The sequence below is a fragment of the Podarcis vaucheri genome (genome assembly GCF_965113315.1).
Source record: "Podarcis vaucheri genome assembly, chromosome: 3".
Classification (NCBI taxonomy): Eukaryota; Metazoa; Chordata; class Lepidosauria; order Squamata; family Lacertidae; genus Podarcis; species Podarcis vaucheri.
Window position 1 is genome coordinate 102,947,870 of NC_138761.1, and position 21,200 is coordinate 102,969,069.

The 21,200-nt window shown below is 42.1% G+C and overlaps 1 protein-coding gene across 2 annotated transcripts in view; it reads right to left on the bottom strand.

The window, feature by feature from the left end:
- Positions 1–21,200, bottom strand: part of CSMD1 (CUB and Sushi multiple domains 1) — a 997,036-nt gene that overhangs the window by 684,346 nt on the left and 291,490 nt on the right. For both annotated transcript variants that reach the window (XM_082215381.1, XM_082215380.1), the window contains exon 3: positions 11,069–11,181. In XM_082215381.1, coding sequence (XP_082071507.1) covers positions 11,069–11,181 — 113 coding nt within the window. The remainder of the gene's footprint in view (positions 1–11,068; positions 11,182–21,200) is intronic.

A 21,200-nucleotide genomic window follows, 5' to 3' on the forward strand; every position in this document is an offset into this window, starting at 1 on the left:
ATTGCAAGTAGGCAACACAGACCAACTTGGACACCCCGCCCACCTGTATTCATTGGCTCTGCCCAGAGGTAAGCAGTCAGTGCATGTATATGGCCTTGCTGTGGAATTAATCAGTCAGTGTATTGGGGGCCAGGGAGAAATTTGCCTGCAGGCAAAATGGGCCTGTCTGGGTTTTCATCTCTGCCAGACTAAGCAGTTGGCTCCTTACCTCTCTCGCCCTGACCTAGCCACTATGATCCACGTGACAGTCACCTCCAGACTGGATTATTGTAACTCACTCTACGTGGGGCTGCCCTTGAGACTGACCCAGAAACTCCAGCGGGTGCAGAATGCCGCAGCGAGGCTCCTTACGGGGTCCTCGCTGCGGGATCACATTCACCCGGTGTGATACCAGCTGCACTGGCTCCCGGTGGAGTACAGGATCAGGTTTAAGGTGCTGGTTTTAACCTTTAAAGCCCTATACGGCCTAGGACCCTCGTACCTATGGGACCGCCTCTCCTGGTATATCCCACAGAGGAGTAAAACATCTTGGAGGTCCCAAGCCACAGGGAGGTTAGGCTGGCCTCAACCAGAGCCAGGGCTTTTTTGGCTGTGGCTCCGATCTGGTGGAACGCTCTGTCATAAGAGACTAGGGCCCTGCGGGACTTGACATCTTTCTGCAGGGCCTGCAAGACAGAGCTGTTCCAGGCCAAGGCACAACCTGACCCCCTCCTTTGGTAATCCTCACAGAACTCGAGCCCAATTGGTTGCCATTAATTTGATTTTAACTGATTTTATAGTGAATTGATTTTAGAATGCTGTACTATTTTACCGTTGTTAGCCGCTCTGAGCCCGGCTTCGGCTGGGGAAGGGTGAGATACAAATAAATTATTATTATTATTATTATTATTATTATTATTATTATTTGCCTTCCCCATAGCAACTGTCAAAACTTTTAGTGGGGAAAATACACTGGATTTGGATCCTTAGTCTACTGATGCTTCGTCTCCCATACCAATAAAGATAAGTCTTTATAGTTCAGTTCTTCCAGCTTACTATTTGCGTGGTGCAACAGATACTTTTTGCTTTGCAAAACAACAACCACCTACTTCCCAAAACACACATATAAAAGCTAGATGCCTACCCTTGTCAACCCTTATTCAATATTGTTCACTTTTGCATTAGCATATAAAAAGCTGTAACTATAATCAGTAGTAAAACAACACAAAGAGTATTAGAGGGCATTGGTTCCCTTCTGAATGTGAACCTACAAATTTCTCGTGCCACTTCAAATGTTTGCAAGTAATAAGTATATCTGACCTCTGCAAGCTTTAATAAGATCATAGCCCAAGAGGTTACTGCCCACAGGCACACCAATATGCTACTAATAAATAAAGTATGAGACAAAGCATGTTCACTGAACCTTAATAGTATATTATCGCCATGTACTGCATAATACATAAAGTGCTTTCTATACTTTTTCACTATAATTGATTTACCTATTTATATCCTTCTACAACCTAAGCTATACAGAAATTCATAAATTGTGAAGATCACTGATACTTACTTGCTTGACATTTATAAGCATGTCAATAATACTTGGAAATAAACTTCACAGAAATAAATGTGAATATACTTAGGATCAGTGCTTTTTTCTGGGGCGACGCAGAGGTACACATACCCCTAAACATTTTGTGAATCCTTGTATTTTTGTCCATTTAATGTATTTATTTTCCCCAATTTGAACTATAAAATGGTGATTTTCTTGAGTCAAAGTGAGAGTACCCCTAAACATTATTTTAGGAAAAAAAGCACTGCATGTCCAGCAGACTGGCAAACACTCTGAAAATTAAGTCTGTTTCCATACTCTAAACAATACCCCAGATGGGACTTTAGCTAATGAGCATAGGTTTTTAGAATTTCAGACTGCCAGACTAGTCCAATGCAGTAATGCATCACAGAGCTATTTAGGTGTCATGATTTTAGTGTAGCAAATCCATACAGTGGTACCTTCAGTTACGAACTTAATTAGTTCCGGAGGTCCATTCTTAACCCGAAACCATTCTTAACATGCACTTTTGCTAATGGGGCCTCCCTCTGCCTCCATGCCTCCGCCACGCGATTTCTGCTCGCATCCCGGGGCAAAGTTCGCAATTAGGAGCATCCACTTCCGGGTTAGCAGAGCTCATTACCCGAAGTGTTTGCAAGGAGGATGGTATGTAACCCGAGGTTCCACTGTACTGAGTTTGCATGTACAACACTGCATGGCAGATATGGAATAGCAAACAGATCCCTACAACATCACAGAAGCTGAGTTGCGTTCAGCCAAGATAAAGTGCAGTGAGCAAAAGCTCTGTTAACATTTGTGACACCAGTATTTATCTGCCCTTATAGCTCTATCCCCAAATCCCCAAGAACTGTGGGCATAAGTTACGTACTTGCATATCCTAAATTACTTCCATTTCAGGGGATGTTCCACACATGAAGTGATGAAGTGTTGCCTCTTCCATCAAGACAAATGGGAAGGCTCTGTGCAAAAGAGATCTCCCTGTGTGCATCAGAGATTCAGTGTGCACATGGACTTGTTCTGCCAGAGCCAACGTGCACATGGACTTGCTCAATGACGATAGAGAACTCTACCTGTGAGGAATCTATAATGGCTTCCTTCTCATCTGCTCACTTGCACACTGAGCACATAATATGGGAATAAAAGCCTTTTCCAACATACAAATGATTTACTTTGTATTCTCTGACACTAGAAATTCTGTCCTTATCTAAGCCTTTGTTACAGCTAAAACAACTTTAGAAAATTTCAAAAAAAATTAAAAAGATAAGGCAGCCAAAATGACATACCAGTTCTGAAATGCTGGAGTAGAGTACAATCACCAGAGTGTTATATAAAGCACTGCTGCTACAGCTTTTGAAAAGGTGGTGATGACATTTAATTCAGCAATATACATGTGTACAGCATCCTAAAGTATATTAAAAAATGCAGGCACTTCCTTCCTTCTGACATGTATCAAGTGCAAATACACACACACACACACACACACACACACACACAAACTATACACTTTAAAACATAACAACTGGTTGATGAATTTAAATTATTTGTTTTCTATTAGAGCTGACATTGTAATCATGACATCTATTCCAAGCTATTATACATTTGAGCTCCTAGAATCAATCTTTTTTCCAATAAAAAGATGACTCCGATAAACAAGTCGTTCCTTCCCTCCTTCTCCCCCCAATTGTGTTTTGTTAAGTATGTCAGCAACAAGGCTGCGTGGGTAAGATTTGTGCTTCAGAAGGACTTTAAAAACAAAACAGCCCCTGAGAGCTGTGGAAAAATTCCTTTAATTGCCAGCAGAAAGCCTGGTGATATGTCTAAAGCCAAAACTGTGCTCAGCAATGGTGTTTTTTTGTTTTCTGTTACCTCACCGATGCCACCATTTGCTAAACTCCTACGGCAGTGCTGTGTGCCAACATCAAAACAAGTCTAACATCCTACACACAGCAGCTGTCTATTCACCCACTTCTTTTCTCCCCTTGGTTTGATTTAAGGATGTGGCCTGTACTTTTGATGCAAAACATATTTTTTAACAAGGAGGAAGTGCAGCAAAAATGTCACCCATTCTGTAGGGTCAGTTGTAACGAAACTCAGCAGGATTTGAGGAGACAGCAGGGGTGTACGCAGTCTTGTCTGAGGATATTTACTGTCACAGTTGTTACAAATCCACAAGGTTTGCCCTACTGAATCTCTCTACAGGTGTCATGAGAAGAACATCGCCTTTTCTCTTACCGCCATCCTACCCCAACCTTTTATCAACACAATTAAAGCTATTGAAAGCATTTTTTTAAAAAAAACGGACAGTGAAAAATTGCCACTTAAGATCCATGTGAGACGGCCAAAAACATTGGGCCACCTGAGGCAGACCGATGAATGGAAGTCTTCTGAACATAAACTGTTGTATCATGGGAAGCCTTGCTTCTTCTTCTTCTTCCTATTGCATTCTGGGAAATCTCATTTATAATCTCTCTTCTTACTAAGTGTGTAACGCATCAAGGCCACATACCAAAGATCTCTCCTCATTGTGCACAGTTCAAAAAGTTCATGTTTACCCATTCCCAATTATATTCTTTATGTTATGCTAAATCATTAGTATTGCTTTAAGTCATGCTATAATCAATCTCTAGTTTTAATTTGATAAGGAGCTGTCATAACTGTCTGAGCTCAAGTTCTTTCTTACCCTTTGATGTATTGAAGATTAATATACTTATTTAATCCCTCCTTATAATTATACTACCCAATAAGAAATGAGTTTCTTTGTCTTCGTATCAGCCAATCAGCAACTAGCACACCCATTGCAATGCTTGTTAATATTCAATAAAAGAACAGCTCCCAGGTTTTTCACGTGGCAGAGTTGCTTGCTTGACACCTTCTACCTGTCTGTCTGACTCATTTTGCAACAGACCACCAAATTCTGCCATCTCCTCCTTCCTTCCTCATCATACACCAACCCACTGGACAAATTCTACACATTTGCTGCCACTTCCAGTTTTTGGTGCTGTGCGGCCCAGCTTTGCAAGGTCCCTGGGCAGCATTTATGCCCGCAATGTCTCATTCAGAGGAAGGGCAGGCCCTAACTCATTATGCAGTAGGGTCCTTCCTCAGAGTGAGGCACTGAGATGATAGGGCAGAATAACCCTGCTGTGCCCCAGAAATGCTGTCGCCACTTTGCAGCAGCAGGAGGAGATACAGTTTAAAGTTTAACAGGCAACAGTCTTTCTTCCTTCTGTGTTTCCAGGCTGCTTGCTGGCACAGACAGGCAGAACCTGTCTACCTTTTCCTCTTTGGAATTGGTTGAAGAACTGATGCAGGAGAGCAGGCAAGCTGTGGGATCTGTGGGTGGGTTTGCAGGCAGCCCAGAAGCAGATGAGAAGGGGATGTGTGATGTAGCATCCTTCGCAATCTGCAGCCCGAGACAAGGACTTTGCCTTGCTTCATAGAATGGCTGGGCATGCATTCATGAGAAACTTGGTAATTGGAAGAATTCAACCATGGTTTTGTTTTGTTTTTAAAATGTCATTTTCAGTATGCCTAATCAAAATCTAGTTTAGACTTTTCAGACAAACCTAGCTTGCTGACTAGTTATACCACTGACTCTTGTAAATGCCTCACTTAGAATACAAAGTTTACTAGGGATTCCCAGATGCAATACATATCTAATGTTATTTCTATCAGAATATCTTCCACAGTGTCAAACAAAGAGGTGTGCACATGTGCAAAGGGTACTCTTTAATTTATATCTATAATTCTGCAAAAAGCCTAAGGCAACACGATCCTTTGCAGCCAGCATTATAAGACAACCTAGAATGTTTGAACAGGGATGATTCCTTCCCCACTCCCAGTGGGGATATGCTCCTAATTGCTGACCCATCTTCTGCTAACCTTACCGATAGCAGAGATGGACAAACTCTGTGATTTGCAGATGCTCAAACAGACCTCACTTATAGTGAGGATGCATCACTATAAGTAAGGAAAAAGTCATGGGGAGTCAAAAATAAGTTAGAGCCCATACTACAGAAGGAAGTGTGGTTTAAGGAGGAGCTGTTTTTGCTTTGATCTTTTGTTTGATTCTGGTACACAATTCCTGAAAGCGTTTTAAAAGAGAGGCTACTTTATAATCACCAGCAGCAGTTGAGATAACAAAAGGACTAATGCTGCTAATGGAAAGGATTAAAGTCTGAATAGAGGCAGAGTTGCCTCTCTTTCTCAAAATGTTTAACACATCATGGCACAGGTTTTTCAACCCAGTGTGCACTTCATTTTGCAAGACTTCATTCAGGTTCAGATTAGGTGATCACTGCAGTGGAAAACATAAATCAGGTTGGACACTGGATAAGGGACTGAGCTCAAGGGCAACAGTTTCTCCTAGCTTCCTTTCAAAATACAAATCCTAATGTTTCGTGCACAGAGTGTGGTTCTATTGCCAGGTGAAGAGAACACATACTGTGATATAGCATGGAGACAAGATTGCAAGCCTGCCAAAACTAAAGTCAGCAATGGAGGCCGCCAAGACTGTCTACAGCTAAAAATGGTCAGAGGAAGGTAGAAGAGGAATCCATTTTATATGAATTTATACATGGAATCTGGTGGTTCTGATCCAATCATGCTTCGTTTGCATTGGGCTGCCTCTTGGATCAAGCATCCACCTATATCTGAGCCACCTGTGCATTGCCTTTTTAAAAAAGAAAAAAAGCCTATGCAAGACTATACAAAAAATGCATGTATTATAAATATATTAATTATAGAAGAGTCAAGCCACATGTGACACTATATTTCTGCAGCTTAATTTTAGAAGTACTAATCCATCAGTAGTCTTATATGGTCATATCCTGTGTGTGTGTGTGCGTGTGTGTGTGTGCGCACGCGCACATGCTTATGTGCTGATTACTTTAGGAAACTGTGGCCGTGTGTGTGTATATAGCATGTGCGAATTGCTCCTATTTTTAGCAGAACCGATTTTTAAAAAACCCTCGCTATTCATCAATGTGTAAGATAATAATTAGAAAACATCAGTGCGGAAAAGTTCAACATCAAGAGTTTCAGAAAATTGTCTCTCTACAAACAAGCAGCATCAATATTTTGCTAATTACAGAAGCCAGAGGAAAGGCTTAAATGACGCCCACCTCTTTGTGGTTGCTAACAAAAAAGCCATTTCCCTGAGCTGTAATCTATGCGGCAGGGTGTAGTATAGAGATATCTATTCTACAGACACTGTTCTGTTCCCATGGAAGTTATATCAGAGTAGCTGATGGCCTCACACAAGAACACCACATTTTAAAATACTGGAGCAAGTGAAAAAATGTTCAAAAATCAGTCCCCTGGGTGGTGTACAACATTAAAAACACATCACAGAACATCAATGATTAAAAAACATAATGACAGACACCCTAATAAAAACAGTCATCATAATAACAGTCTATTTTCCCACACTTTAATAGGTAATAGATTACTAGCCACAGGCCTGGGTAAAAAGGAATGTTTTTGCCTGGTGTCTCAATACATGTAGTGATGGCACCACGCGAGCCTCTCTTGGGAGAGCATTCCATAATTGGGAGCCACCACAAAAAAGGCCTGTTCTCTTTTGGCCACCCTCCGGACCTCTCTGGGATGGGGGACATAGAGAAGCACTTCAAGTGACAAGTGCAGGGTCTGGGTCAGTTCATACACAACTGTGTTGCAGAGTATATGAAAAGGGATATTGCTTATGCTTAGCATAGTCTGGGACAAGATCTTTCTCAAATGCAGCAAGATGAATTTGGGAGTGACCAGTAGTGGACAGTGTGGTGAGGATAGAGGTGCTTACCTGACCTTCCAGCAGGAGAGCTGCCGCTGCTTACTGTGTGTGTGTGTGTGTGTGTGTGTGTACAAAAGTGCCCCACCATACCAATTCACTACAAGGAATAACAGGAGTTTGGTCCCAATGCTCAGGTCTTTATCTGACCTGTGTCTTGGTGGGCTAGCTCAGAAAAGTGCACAGCTTTCTAGAACGCCTGTTGAGACATTTCAGAAAGCTCTACCCACACACTCGCTTGGATGAAAAGCAGAGAAGCAATAGTTTTCATCCAATTTTCTTAACTGCTTGACACAAGGTTTGATGGGAGGGGGAGTTGCTGTGATCTATATGATTTCTCTCTCTCTCTCTCTACAGACTCTCTGTCCAGTTGTGGGGGCAGCATGTTTCTTCCTGGCACTGGGTAATTGTGACAGATTAGAGATTCTGTTGGTTTAATGCCTGCCTCACTAAAAAGCACTCTCTTGCCTGCCTGAGCTCACAGAATTGGTCTCAGAGGTGGTGTTGAGGACTCTCAGATTGCTGGTGTTGAGGGCTTTCAATGGCCATACCAAGGCGAAAAGCTGTGGCTCAATGTTAAAAAGGTAAAGGTAAAGGACCCCTGACAGTTAAGTCCAGTTGTAGATGACTCTGGGGCTGCAGCACTCATCTCGCTTTACAGGCCAAGGGAGCCAGCGTTTGTCCACAGACAATTTTTCCAGGTCATGTGGCCAGCATGAGTAAGCCGCTTCTGGTGAAACCAGAGCAGTGCATGGAAACACCGTTTACCTACCCACTAGAGTGGTACCTATTTATCTATTTGCATTTTTGATGTGCTTTCGAACTGCTAGGTTGGCAGGAACTGGGAGCTCACCTCATTGCAGGGATTCGAACCGCCGACCTTCTGATTGGCAAGCCTAAGAGGCTCAGTGGTTTTGACCCACAGTGTCACCCGCATCCCTTTCTCAATGTTACCTGATTTTATTTTATTTATTAACAGAATATAGCCAAGGCAAATGAATTGCCTTACACTGGGATGTGCATTCGAATCAACATTCCACTGAAGGTAAATAATGCAGTGCAAATGAACTATACCCACATTTGTATCTGACTGTACATCTAAACATGAATGTTTTTTCCTCTGCACTGCATTGCTTTCAATAAGATGTGGTTCCTCTGCACGACATCTCAATGGTACAAACATTTGTATGTGTATCCCAATGTAAAGAAGCACCAGCCTAATTCCCTTAGTAATGGGGATAATGGCAACATGCCATACAGAAGCAGATGGGGAAACAAAGTCTTTTGTGTGTGTGGAATACACAAATGAATGGGCAGGGGCTGCAGACAGTTTTACTCTTCCCAACATGCCAAGTTTTGCAACAAAAACATTTTGAAAAATGAGCTAAAGCAGATACTCATCAACTGGCAAGGAAGCAGAAATTGGATATAATTCCTCTAGTGAAGAAACCCTCTGGGAAATTAGCTAATAGTGTAGAAGATATAAAAATGATTATTTTGTTTTTCAGCCACTTATATCAAACTGAGAGACCTCAGGATGTGACACATTATTATTATTTTTTTAACGAACTGCAGATCCCCAAAGTTTAGATTTAAGATAATTGAGGAACTAAATGCTGCAATTTCCCACAGGAATTCATAAATCAGATTAAGAATCTTCAGAATAAAAGACACCTGATTTTGATCATTTCGCAGCTGAATTCTACCAAAATTATACATAAGTATTGAGCACTTATTTAGGTGAATTTGTTTAATTACCACATTGACAACAGGGGTTCTGGAACTCAGCAGTAACATCTCCCTCCTTCTCTTTAGAATGACAATGGCACCCACCTGAAAGGTGCTAGAACTAAGTTGCAGTGAGTCCCCACCCCCCCACCCCCAAGAAAAAGCCCTGTCACAGGCTGACATTGCTGGAATTGCACAAGGGATTATATTTTATCCTATAGCCAACACACACTGAATGGGTTAGAAGAAAACTGACATCCAGTAGGAAGAAATACACAGAGACCTATGTCTTCTAAATAGGGTCTTCTAATAAAAGTGCAATTTGATATTATACTCCATAACCAGAAAACCATTACGGAAATGCTTCAAATAATACAGCATCTCTCACATATATATCTTATCTAAATCTTACATAATGGTTCCAGATGTTTTCATCAACTGTGGATAATTAATTAGGGTAAATCACCCCAGTCACACCCTTCTCACCACTTCATTGTTTGCCTCATATTGTCCCGTGTCCATCGTATGTTGAATAAAATCCCACCACACAGTGCTAAAATCTTGCTGCTGCGCTTTTCCTTGTATCAAACATTTGGAGACAGTGGTTTGTCCCCCCCCCCCGATAGTGCTCTATAATATATCTTTCCATAACAATTATTTTTGTTTTTCTATCTGCCACCAATAAATGTGTTATCAAATCCTTAGAACTTATTATTAGATGCATTCTAAATAAGAGTTGTTACTGATCTTTTATATATTGAAGCTTAGAAGGATGATTTCAAAATAATAGGGTTTCCTCCATAGCATAGCACCTCCAAAGACCATAGCACCAAGGCACACCATGAAATCCAGAGGCTTAGGTAAATAGTCTATGTCTTTAAAGACGAGGCAGGGCTGGCCCAAGACATTTCATCACTTGAGACAGACTCCCAAATGGCATTCCCCCTCCTTGTCAGGGAAAAAGTGGGTCAGGAAAGATCTACATCAGAATTAGGGGGGGGGGGTGAGGAAGAAAGGTCAACATCTGCATGGCTGCCCAGGTAGACCTTGCCACCTGAGGCGGTTGTCTCACCTTGCCTCATAGATTGCCCAGTCCTGGGCCTAGGGTTGGTTTTTTTGTTTTTGTTTTTAAATTATTATTTGATTATTATTTGCAGGAGAACACCAAATATTTTCAAAACTTAACAATTTCTAGAAAAGCCTTCTTTCATACACTTCTCCATGCCAAAGCAAACACAAACTTCAACCAGGAAATGTAGACCGGCAACCATTACAAAACTTCAGAATCAAATGCCTCACAACTGCAGAGCAACAAATATCAACATTATCATGCCAAACATTTTCTGAAACAAGCAAGCTGTTTTCTAAATCAAATAAGCAAAACAAAACTCTGCTATGAATGACCACAAGTTTCACTCTCTACTAAGTTTGGAATAATTCCATTGTTTTCAGCTGTAGTGTTCTTGTGCAAATGATTTTAACTCTTTTACCCCCCTGGGGAAAGAGATTTATGAAAATCTGAACTCAGAATAGAAACTGCACATCATAGTAGTAGTGGTGTCTTAAAAAAAAATCTGAATTACTCCCCGCTCCTACTGGAAAAGCACATTAATCAGTGCCTAGAAAACACACCAACTTTTGAATGCATATTCAGGAGTCTACGCATATCCATCAAGTTCTCCAGAATTCAGAAAACATCATGTACAATAAACCAAATCCATATAAAGATAAAGGTGAAACAAACATGCAAGGGTTTGAATAAATACCAGTCTAGTCCACTCACTGAAAACAAATTTTTACCATGTTATTCCAATATATTGTAGTACAGATATGACCAAGACAGGTAACTCCAATAAACAAAATATAATCCTTCAAATTTGGGATTCAGGTCAATCCAGAGGAAAAACAGACTCACCAACCACTCTGTATACATCCTCAAAACATTTTTTCCCTCCCAACTTTCTTCAATAGATCATTGAAAAATTGTTATTGAACCCTACCTTCATATATCGCCTTGAATCCTTGAGCACTCACAGCGAAGTCTGTAGTGAAGCAGAGAGTCATAATTGATCCTGTGCTCACTATGGAGGATGGCAGCTGAAATCCAGAAAGCCTGCAAGATGCAAGGGACAAAAAGAAACCACAGTATTTGTTATTAATTGTAACAACAACAACAATAACAACAACAACAACAACAAAACTCCCAAAGAGCATCATTTAAATGTTTATATTGGCAGCCTCTTCTTTGATGAATATCTGAAGACTTGAAAAAGCATCTGGAGGTACTGCACTGATATTTCTAAATCTTTTGAAAACTTTTTAATAGCACACTTCACATCTGAGCTGGGGGGGAGGTCTACGTGTGTGTCCATGCGTGTAGATTAATGTTGGCCTGAGTGTACTACAGGTTTGGATACTAACCTTGGAAATGATTTGGGGAATGGAGCCAACATCTCTCCCCAAACAATTACTGTATTTTTTGCACCATAACATTCACTTTTTTCCTCCTAGAAAATAAGGGGAAATGTCTGTGCGTGTTATGGAGCGAATGCCTACGGGTGGCGGGGGGGGATCTGCTGCAGTCATGAGCAGAGGATCCATGGTTCCCCTTCCTTTCCTCCTCTGTGGTTACAAAGCATGGATCCACATGGATCCCCAGGATTTTTGCATTGGGCTACTCCAAACTCACTGTCAGATCACATGTCTGTGGCCACAGCATGAACCACAAAAATCATATATCCACTATTTCGTTTAGAATATTTTTTTCCTTGTTTTCCTCCTCTAAAAACTACGTGCGTGTTATGGTCTGGAGCGTGTTATAGAGCAAAAAATATGCTAATCATGGTTTGTTGGTTTGTTTTTACTTTTCACAACTGCCCATAGCTACTGTTCTTTGGTTTTCTGCCTGTGCTGCTGTTTGGATAGTGTTTTTGCATTTTCATTCCTTCTTGAGCGAACCCAGGCAGTCGAAGCTCCTTATTCTCCAAGTGACACTGTCAAATGTTTAGCTTTGTGCCAAAGCACATGAAACCCATTGCTCTGAAAGCAGCACTTCTTGCACTTGAATATGACCAGCTGGTATATAAAATAATGCCAGAAAAAAGTGGCAAAAATGTTGCTGAGAGTTGATAGGAGGGGGCGGTTATGCTGTATGTCTGAGTCCCTTTGAATTCTTGGCTCTGGCAAGGATTCAAATTGCTGGAATAGCCAGACAAGTTTCTTGGTAATGGCCCTCTAAGTATGGGCCACTAAACATAACAAAGGAAGTGGCTCTGTGCCAGATAAAAATGGGCGGGCCTCCTTCCCACAACTCACTGGTGGTTAGAAAGACAAAGGCAAGAGTTGAGCTGTGTGTGAACTAGAAGTGAGAAGCTACAGGCTGGGCAGCTGAGAGGAAGAACCATGCCTTATTTCTGCTGGAATCCAAGGCTGTGGTTATGGGACAAGCAAGAACCTCTTGGGATGTTAATGCTGTGAGCCCCTCTGTCATAGGCTTAGGTTGCATATATGTGTAAATAAACCATATATCCTAAATACACCTTTCTGAGGAAATTGAACCCTGATAAGTTGTGAGGATGCCCATAGGCCCCTTAGTATGTGGAACTGCCTTGCATAGACCATTTTAGGTAGCTTCTCCATTGTGGCATATTGTGAAACTGTCCCTAATCCAGGAGTTTTATCTAGACAGGAAAAACCAAGCAAGAAAACTATCTCTATTTGAATGCACAGTGCAAGGTGACAATAGAACTAAATCTGAAGGCTTTAAAATATTCATGTTCAAATAGTTTTTCTTTGATTACTTTTCCTTCAAAGGTCTTAATAAACTGTGAAGTTAGAAATAGGTGGTATTAGTGAAAACATAATTGCCCATTTTTTTAGATTAAGCTGTTGGCGCAGTTGCTGCCGTGATTCTGAAACACATGGGAGATTCTGTGCATGGTAACCTGCTCATATGGAAAGATGCCCACACAGTCTGTGTAGGTAAGCATGTACAAACACACCCATGTGGTTAATGTCAACTGTGCCATAGAATTGCAGAGTTGGATGGGCCATTTCATCCAAACTGCTGCACTGCAGAAATCACAGTTACAGAATATCTAACAGATGGCCAGGCAAAACCAGTTAAGGAGGTTTCATCAGCATTAGAGTGGTAAAAGAAATATTAGTATGTAGATCATGTGGCAAGTCCTGTTATATATTCAGTGGTTTGTGTTTGCCTGAGCTTGAGTCTAGACTAAAGATTCTGAGCCAGTGTTCTGATTCAATACATGATATCCAATCACAGAACAATTAAGGATTTGGGCCTCTGTCATTGGCCCTTAAACTCTGAGTTATGATTCACAGCTTGAAAGTTTAGATAGCCAATCATGTTGGGAGTGGAAGTGGCCCAGGCCTTCAGAAATGTATATAAGCAGTTGCTTCGCCTCTGTTGTCTAGTTCTGTTAGTTCAATAAGGTTCTTGCTGTTCAATAAAGGTGTCTTGCCTCGTGGGAACCGACCTACACAGACAACAGCATTCCCAAATCAAAAGGTATGCAACCTCTAGCAAAGGAGGATTAATTCTCAAAGACTGCAGATCTATGCACATTTAGCAGTGAGTAATTTCCGCGGGTGGCGCTGTGGGCTAAAGCCTCAACGCCTAGGGCTTGCCGATCAAAAGGTCGGCGGTTCGAATCCCCGCGGCGGGGTGCGCTCCCGCTGTTCGGTCCCAGCGCCTGCCCACCTAGCAGTTCGAAAGCACCTCCGGGTGCAAGTAGATAAATAGGTACCGCTTACCAGCGGGAAGGTAAACGGCGTTCCGTGTGCGGCTCTGGCTCGCCAGAGCAGCGATGTCACGCTGGCCACGTGACCCGGAAGTGTCCCCGGACAGCGCTGGCCCCCGGCCAATAAATGTGAGATGGGCGCACAAACCCCACAGTCTGTCAAGACTGGCCCGTTCGGGCAGGGGTACCTTTACCTTTACCTTTAATTTCCATTTAACATAAAAGGACCTTACTTCTGACTGGATAGGCATGCAGTCCTGTCACCAACAATGGCTTATTCCATTAAATATTTGCATGTATGTTCCAGAAATCTTTTGAACTATAATTGTTAGCAAATTCTTCAAAAACTGTAGTTTACAGAAAGTTGTATCCCATGTTTTCCATGCATAAGCAGAACATATTTCAGCTTGCATAACAAGATTTCTCATTCCTCTCCTCACCCCTGCAGTCCCCCATGTGCCCCATGGGTAGCAGCTGAAAGTGAAGTTGGGTCACATAATACTGGATTATCCACAGAAGTATACACTGCTAGAGAGAAAAGCCCATGTATATCAACTCCATGTGAAAATGAAATTATGACTTCCCAACAGTGTGCGCGTAGCAAAGAAGGCACCTGTATGATTTTCAAACATTGCTGGCAAACTGTGATACTAGTGCACACCTGTACAAAGAAAAGTTGTAGGACAAGTAGCCTTAAAGCAGGCATCCCCAAACTCTGCCTTCCAGCTGTTTTGGGACTACAACTCCCATCATCCCTAGCTAACAGGACCAATGGTCAGGGATGATGGGAATTGTAATCCCGAAACATCTGGAGGGTCAAGTTTGGGGATGCCTGCCTTAAAGAATAGGCTTGAGTCATAACTATAGACTATAGCATTAACATAGTAAACTACCATTACAAAAGACCATAAGAGCCAACTACTAGGGACCAAAGTCCCTTTGCCCCCCCCCCATAAAATTTTTGAGGGATCTAGGCTCCTACAAATTTGATGGGTGTTGCCATTCAAATGGTTTCTGTGTGTGTCTTGTGACTAATTATGCAGGTTGGGGCTTACCTGAGCCCCCCCCCGGTATTTAAATTCAACTCAGCACCCCTGCCAAAGTCTGAATCCTTTTGTCTTCTTTGTTGTGATATCAGGCCTTTAATGACCAGATGTTTTGTTTGTGCTCAAAGGCACATCCCAACGGACCTCAAAGTTCATTATCAGTAACATTGACTACAAATTCTCAAAGCAATCTAGTATTTTTCTATCCACATAACTTGATTATTTTTGAAGAGACAGCAGCTGGCTAATATTGAGAGGTGTGTAATTTTTAAATATCTATTGTCTTGATATATTTCGTACACACACATGCTACACTAAATTTCAGGATGTATTTATGCAGTGCCATGGTGACTATATCCTGATCTTATATTGTTTTAGTAAATATTTCCACCTCTAGGATGACGTCTGCCATTGAGACCTGTATTATTGACAAACGACAGCCAATATGTCTGCTTCATCTGATTTCAAGGAATACTGAAGTTGTTTTGACACAAACTACTTTTTTTATGAAGTGTGTATACTTCAAATGCTATGTGACTGCTTTAACGGTAGTTCCTGTACACTACCTTTTGAAAGTTGGCAGTCATTTTTTAAAAAAATGGTAGCCAATGAAAATGAGACAAACGTTGAGTTAAACAAATCTACAAAATGTATCCAGTTTCAATGAAAGCAAAGCAAAAGCAGCACTAAGTATCTAAAATAATGGGAAAAACATACCAAAAAAACCTGTTGCACACCTCCATTCTGAAAGCATTTTGCACCTCATTCAGTTGTATTTCTTCTGGAAAACTCCTTTTACAGGTGCTCTTTATAGAACAGTGTCTCGCTTCTAACACCAATTATCAGTTTATTTTCCGTATTTGGGTACACTTAGTCCAAAGTATGTATGTATGTATGTATCATATAATATATGCCCTTCCATAATCTCATCACTTAATTCTTTCAGATGTGAGTACAGGCCATAACCTTTCTCTGTTTCCAAATGTGATTATGAAACTATAAAGCAGTGGTCTAATGAAGTGATCCAGTCAAAATCAAGCAATGGAAGAAATGAGCATGTGGTCTCTTTAAAGAAATGAGAAATAAAAATGATCATATTGTGCTTAATGGTTGTTGTTTTTTTACCCATTATTATCCATGAGAATGCAAACTCCAGCTTTAGCCTTTCACCTCTACCTTATTTTTTAGAGTAAACTTTTTTTGAAAAATAAGTGAATAAACTTTTGTTGGAAATGAAGTTATTTTATTTGGAGTTTGATAGTTCAAATAGGAAGAAACATACTGTCATATATATCGTGGAGAAAATATATTTTCTTGGAAAGACTCCTCTGTCATATTAACATTAATCATTCAATTATTTAACCTTATTAGAAAGGTGAATTTATTCATAAGGCAGGGAACATTAATTCCATCTTCCATTGTGCTAGAAGACATTTTATTCAAACCTTAATTTAAATTGTCACCCAATATTGTCAGGTCACCTAGCATAATTGAAGGATTGCAGTTTGAAAATATCTGAAATTCTACATAGTATTTTAGTGATCTCTGTCTTAGGAGCACAGATATATCCTTCTCAAAAGCAGGTAATATTACGATTACAGCTACTGTACTCACTTTCAAAAGCTCTCAATTTCAATTAAAACCTTTGTAGATGCTGGTTTAGCTTCTCAAAGCTCCTCTCAGATTAGATCAGAAAATTCTTCCAGAAAAAAATATGCAAGAACTCAGGTAATTTTTCAAATGGCTTATCAGTTCATATGGGGGCGAATGGGGGATACTGCTGGAGCAAATCAAAGGGAAGCAGTCAAAAAAATAATTTACTCACACCTTTGGAACAAATAAATTTTTTTTTAATCAGTATTTAAAACATTTTCATTTGTGACCTGATGACCAAATAAAAACTCGGGCACAAGGGCTGGTTTGAACTAGGTTAAACAAGTGTAAACCAATGAAACACCTGAAGAAGGAAACATCTATTGGTGTGGGAACCAACATTAATGTAAAGCAAAAAGTTGAGTCACTACAGTGCCCACCATCCCTGGCCTGCGGGAAATAGAGGCATACATAGCTCTTTTCCCTAGGCCACAGCACGATTGTGAGTAGGGCTTTCTGCATCACCCTCATTGCCTGTGGGCTTAGCTCCAAGTGGGTGAGGGAGATTGGCCTCAAAGGCAGCCTTTATCGGGCGTAGTGTTTGAGGAGGATGCAACAGGCATGCAGCCTTCAAATCAGACTGACTGGAAGGGTGCATCCCTGCCCTCACATGGCACTGTTATACTAGGAGGAAAGAGTAAAAAAACCTCAGCTCAAAACCTCACTAAAAGCCAAAAAGGCAATTGCTCTTAGAGCCATAGAGCTGACCTGGAAATGTAGAGCAGGAAGAAACCTACTTTCTCTGCCTAAACAGCAAATTGCTGACGAAACCACAGTGGTGATAAGAGGACAACAGAACTCAATTTTTTTAAAAAAGCACCAACCACATATTTGTATTAACTTTCCAGGCTTCAACTCTCATTCTTTTTTTTTGGGGGGGGGGCGGGTGGAACCTGGAACAATAAGTGACTACTGCTTTGGCTCTAAGCTTGCTAAAGCTATGAGAGAAGCAAAGAGAAACTGCTGTGGGCACAAGGGCTGGGTAATATATTGATATATTGTCCAAAACTGATTTGAAGTCCATATTGTGATACTGGTTTCATAATTTTTGACACAGCCTGCCAATATATTGTGAATCATGCTACTTTTAAAAGACATCTGAAGGCAGCCCTGTTTAGGGAAGTTTTTAATGTTTAATGCTATATTGTGTTTTTAATATTCAACTGGGTATAAATAAAATTATTATTATTTATTATCATTATTATTATTATTATTATTATTATTATTATTATTATTGGCATTCTGGAGATGTAATGCTGTGGACTCTCTTCCTCTCCATGTAGATCCTGGTGTATATAGGTGTAAAACGAAACATATATATTGAAATGCTACAGACTCCACCAAGTCCTGAATTTACAATGGAAACATGACCCTGGGCGAGCACCTGGAACCCCCAGAATCTTATTAGAGATTGGAGTGGCATGTGGCTATACCAGTGTTTTACAGCAAGTTGGTTTCACCTTTTGACTATTTAGAAGTCACACTGCTTCTAAATGTGTTGGTCTCGTGTGGGGCACCAAGGAGAGCTTGGTTGTCTGGCTGGTGTACCGACCACCCAGGACACAGGCAGCCACCCTGTCAGACCTGCTGGAGGTGGTGGCGGGCTGGGCCTTGGAGTTCCCAAACCTACTGGTTTTGGGAGACTTCAACGTCCATGCCGATGCCGCTCCCTCCTCACAGGCTCTGGGCCTAGTGACTTCCATGGCAACACTAGGGCTCTCCCAGTTTGTTTTGGGCCCCACTCATCAAGCAGGCCACACGCTGGATCTGATCTTTGGGGCTGGCATAGATGTGATCATGCTCCCCCCTGTGGAAGTGCCATGGTCTGATCACTACGCTCTGAAAGCCAAGATTGACTTCCTGCTCCTCCCCTGCTCGGGTGGCGAACCTATTTGGGCTCGTCCGCAAAAACAGATGGATCCTGATAGATTCTGACAAGCCTTGCGGGACCCTGCTCCTCCTGGCGACTCATTAGATGACCTTGTTGAGGACTGGAATAACCGGCTCTTGGCAGCCATCGATGAGATAGCGCCCTCTGTGACCCCGTCGAAACCGGGCCCCTTGGTTTACTGAGGAGCTCCGGAAAATGAAGAGGGATCTCAGACGGCTAGAGCGAGTATGGCGACGGATTCATGACGGAGCCTCAAGAACATCTTATAGGACACTTATGAAAGCCTATGAGATGGCTATGAAAGCTGCTATGAAATCTTACTTTGCAGCTTCCATTGCATCCGCTAGCTCTCGCCTGGTACAACTTTTTAGAATAATTAGGTCAATAACGTCCTTAGGTGGACAACCAAATTTAAGCACAAATTCGACCCACAGCCGTGAGGCATTCGCGAGCTTTTTTGCGGAGAAAGTCCTGTTGCTCTGCCGTGACCTCCCTGCCAATTTAGATACAGTGACTGGATTGGAGGCCCCTTGACTGACTTCAGGTCCAGTGTTGGACCATTTCGATCGGATACTCCCTGCTGATGTGGATAGATTCCTCCAAGTTAGTAGGCCCACCACCTGCCTCCTTGATCCGTGCCCATCTTGGCAGATTAGGGAGTGTCCAGATGTTGCGCGGACCCCCCTGGTTGAAATTATCAATTTGTCCCTTGACACGGGGACATTCCCAGGGGAACTGAAGGAAGCAGTAGTGTGTCCACTCTTAAAGAAAACTTCATTAGATCCCTTAGACCTATCCAATTACTGCCCAGTTTCAAATCTTCCATATCTGGGTAAGGTAATTGAGAGAGCGGTTGCTGAACAGCTTAGTAGGTTTCTGGAGGAAACATCGGCTTTAGATCCATTTCAGTCCGGTTTCCGTCCTGGTTTTGGGACCAAGACGGCTCTGGTTGCCCTAACAGATGACCTCCGTAGATAAATGAATCAAGGTGGGTCAGGACTGCTGATCCTTTTAGATTTGTCAGCAGCCTTTGACATGGTTGATCATGACCTTCTGGACCACCGCCTCGCAGACGTGGGGATACAGGGCATAGCCCGTAACTGGCTGTGCTCTTTTATCTCTGGTTGGGGACAGAGGGTGGCACTAGGGAGTGAAATGTCGTTGCGCCATTCCTTGGTGTGTGGAGTGCCGCAGGGCGCAATCCTCTCCCTGATGCTTTTTAACATCTTTAAGCGCCCCCTTGCCCAGATTATCCAGAGCTTTGGGCTGGGCTGTCACCAATATGCTGATGACACTCAGCTCTATCTGCTGATGGATGGCCACACCGACTCGGCCCCGAACACACTGACCAGATGCTTGGAAGCTGTGGCCGGATGGTTTTGTGGGAGCCAACTGAAACTAAATCCTTCAAAGACAGAGGTCCTATGGCTAGGTCGGGATGGCATGGGGATGAGGAACCAACTCCCTTCTTTTGCGGGGGCCCAATTAGTACCATTGCCTTCTGTTAAGAGTTTGGGTGTAATCCTTGATGCCTCCCTTTCCATGGAGGCACAAGTTACAGCAACAGCCAAGGCAACATTTTTCCACCTTCGCCGCATCAAGCAGTTGGTCCCTTACCTTTCCCGCCACGACCTGGCCACAGTGATCCATGCGACGGTCATCTCCAGGCTTGACTACTGTAATCCGCTCTATGCGGGGCTGCCCTTGAAGCTGACCCAGAAACTCCAGAGGGTGCAGAATGCTGCAGTGAGGCTCCTCACGGGGTCTCTGCCATGGGAGCATATTTACCCAGTGCTTTTCAAACTGCACTGGCTCCCGGTAGAGTACAGGGTCAGATTTAAGGTGCTGCTTTCGACCTTTAAAGCCCTTCACGGCCTAGGACCCTCGTACCTATGGGACCGCCTCTCCCGGTATGCCCCACGGAGAGCCTCAAGGTCCATAAATAGCAACACCCTAGTGGTCCCGGGCCCTAAGGAAGTTAGATTGGCTTCAACCAGAGCCAGGGCCTTTTCAACTCTGGCTCCGGCCTGGTGGAACGCTCTGTCTCATGAGACCAGGGCCCTGCAGGATCTGATTTCTTTCCGCAGGGCTTGTAAGACAGAGTTGTAACGCCTGGCCTTTGGCTTGGAGCCAATTTGATTCCCTCCCTCTCTTTTTTCCTTTCCTTCTCCTGCAATGAGGCTACATTTTAATATTTTAATGTTTCAATATTTTAATGTTGTATTTTAATTTTGTTTTTAAGTTGTAATCATTCAACTTGTTTTTATTATTGCTTGTAAGCCGCTCTGAGCCTGGCCTTGGCTGGGGAGGGTGGGGTATAAATAAAAAAATATTATTATTATTATTATTTCTAAAAATAATCATCATGATGACAAGCTCTTGGTGATATACATCCTTATCTGGACAATCAAATAATAATAGCAAGGCTAATTTTTTTATCTGATATAAAGTGTCTTTTATAACTTCCCCACAAATGTGCTTCATTTTTACCACCATCACCACCAGTTATGATAAAATGAGTCCTTTTCTCAACAGTCTCTCCAGCATTCAGGTTTGTTTAAGCCATTCACACAACCTCAAAGGGATGAATCAGCGAGGCAAAAATTCCAACCTATTTCCTGATCTGGGACAATATCAACTTCAGCAGCTTTTTCTGCCTCAAAGAAATGCCATGCATTTGGTTCTATTTCAGCTCCCAAATCCCTTTCAAACACAAGTCTCAGTCAATCTAAGCTCCCAGCAGACATTTGAAAGTTACTTGATTACTGGATACTTGAAA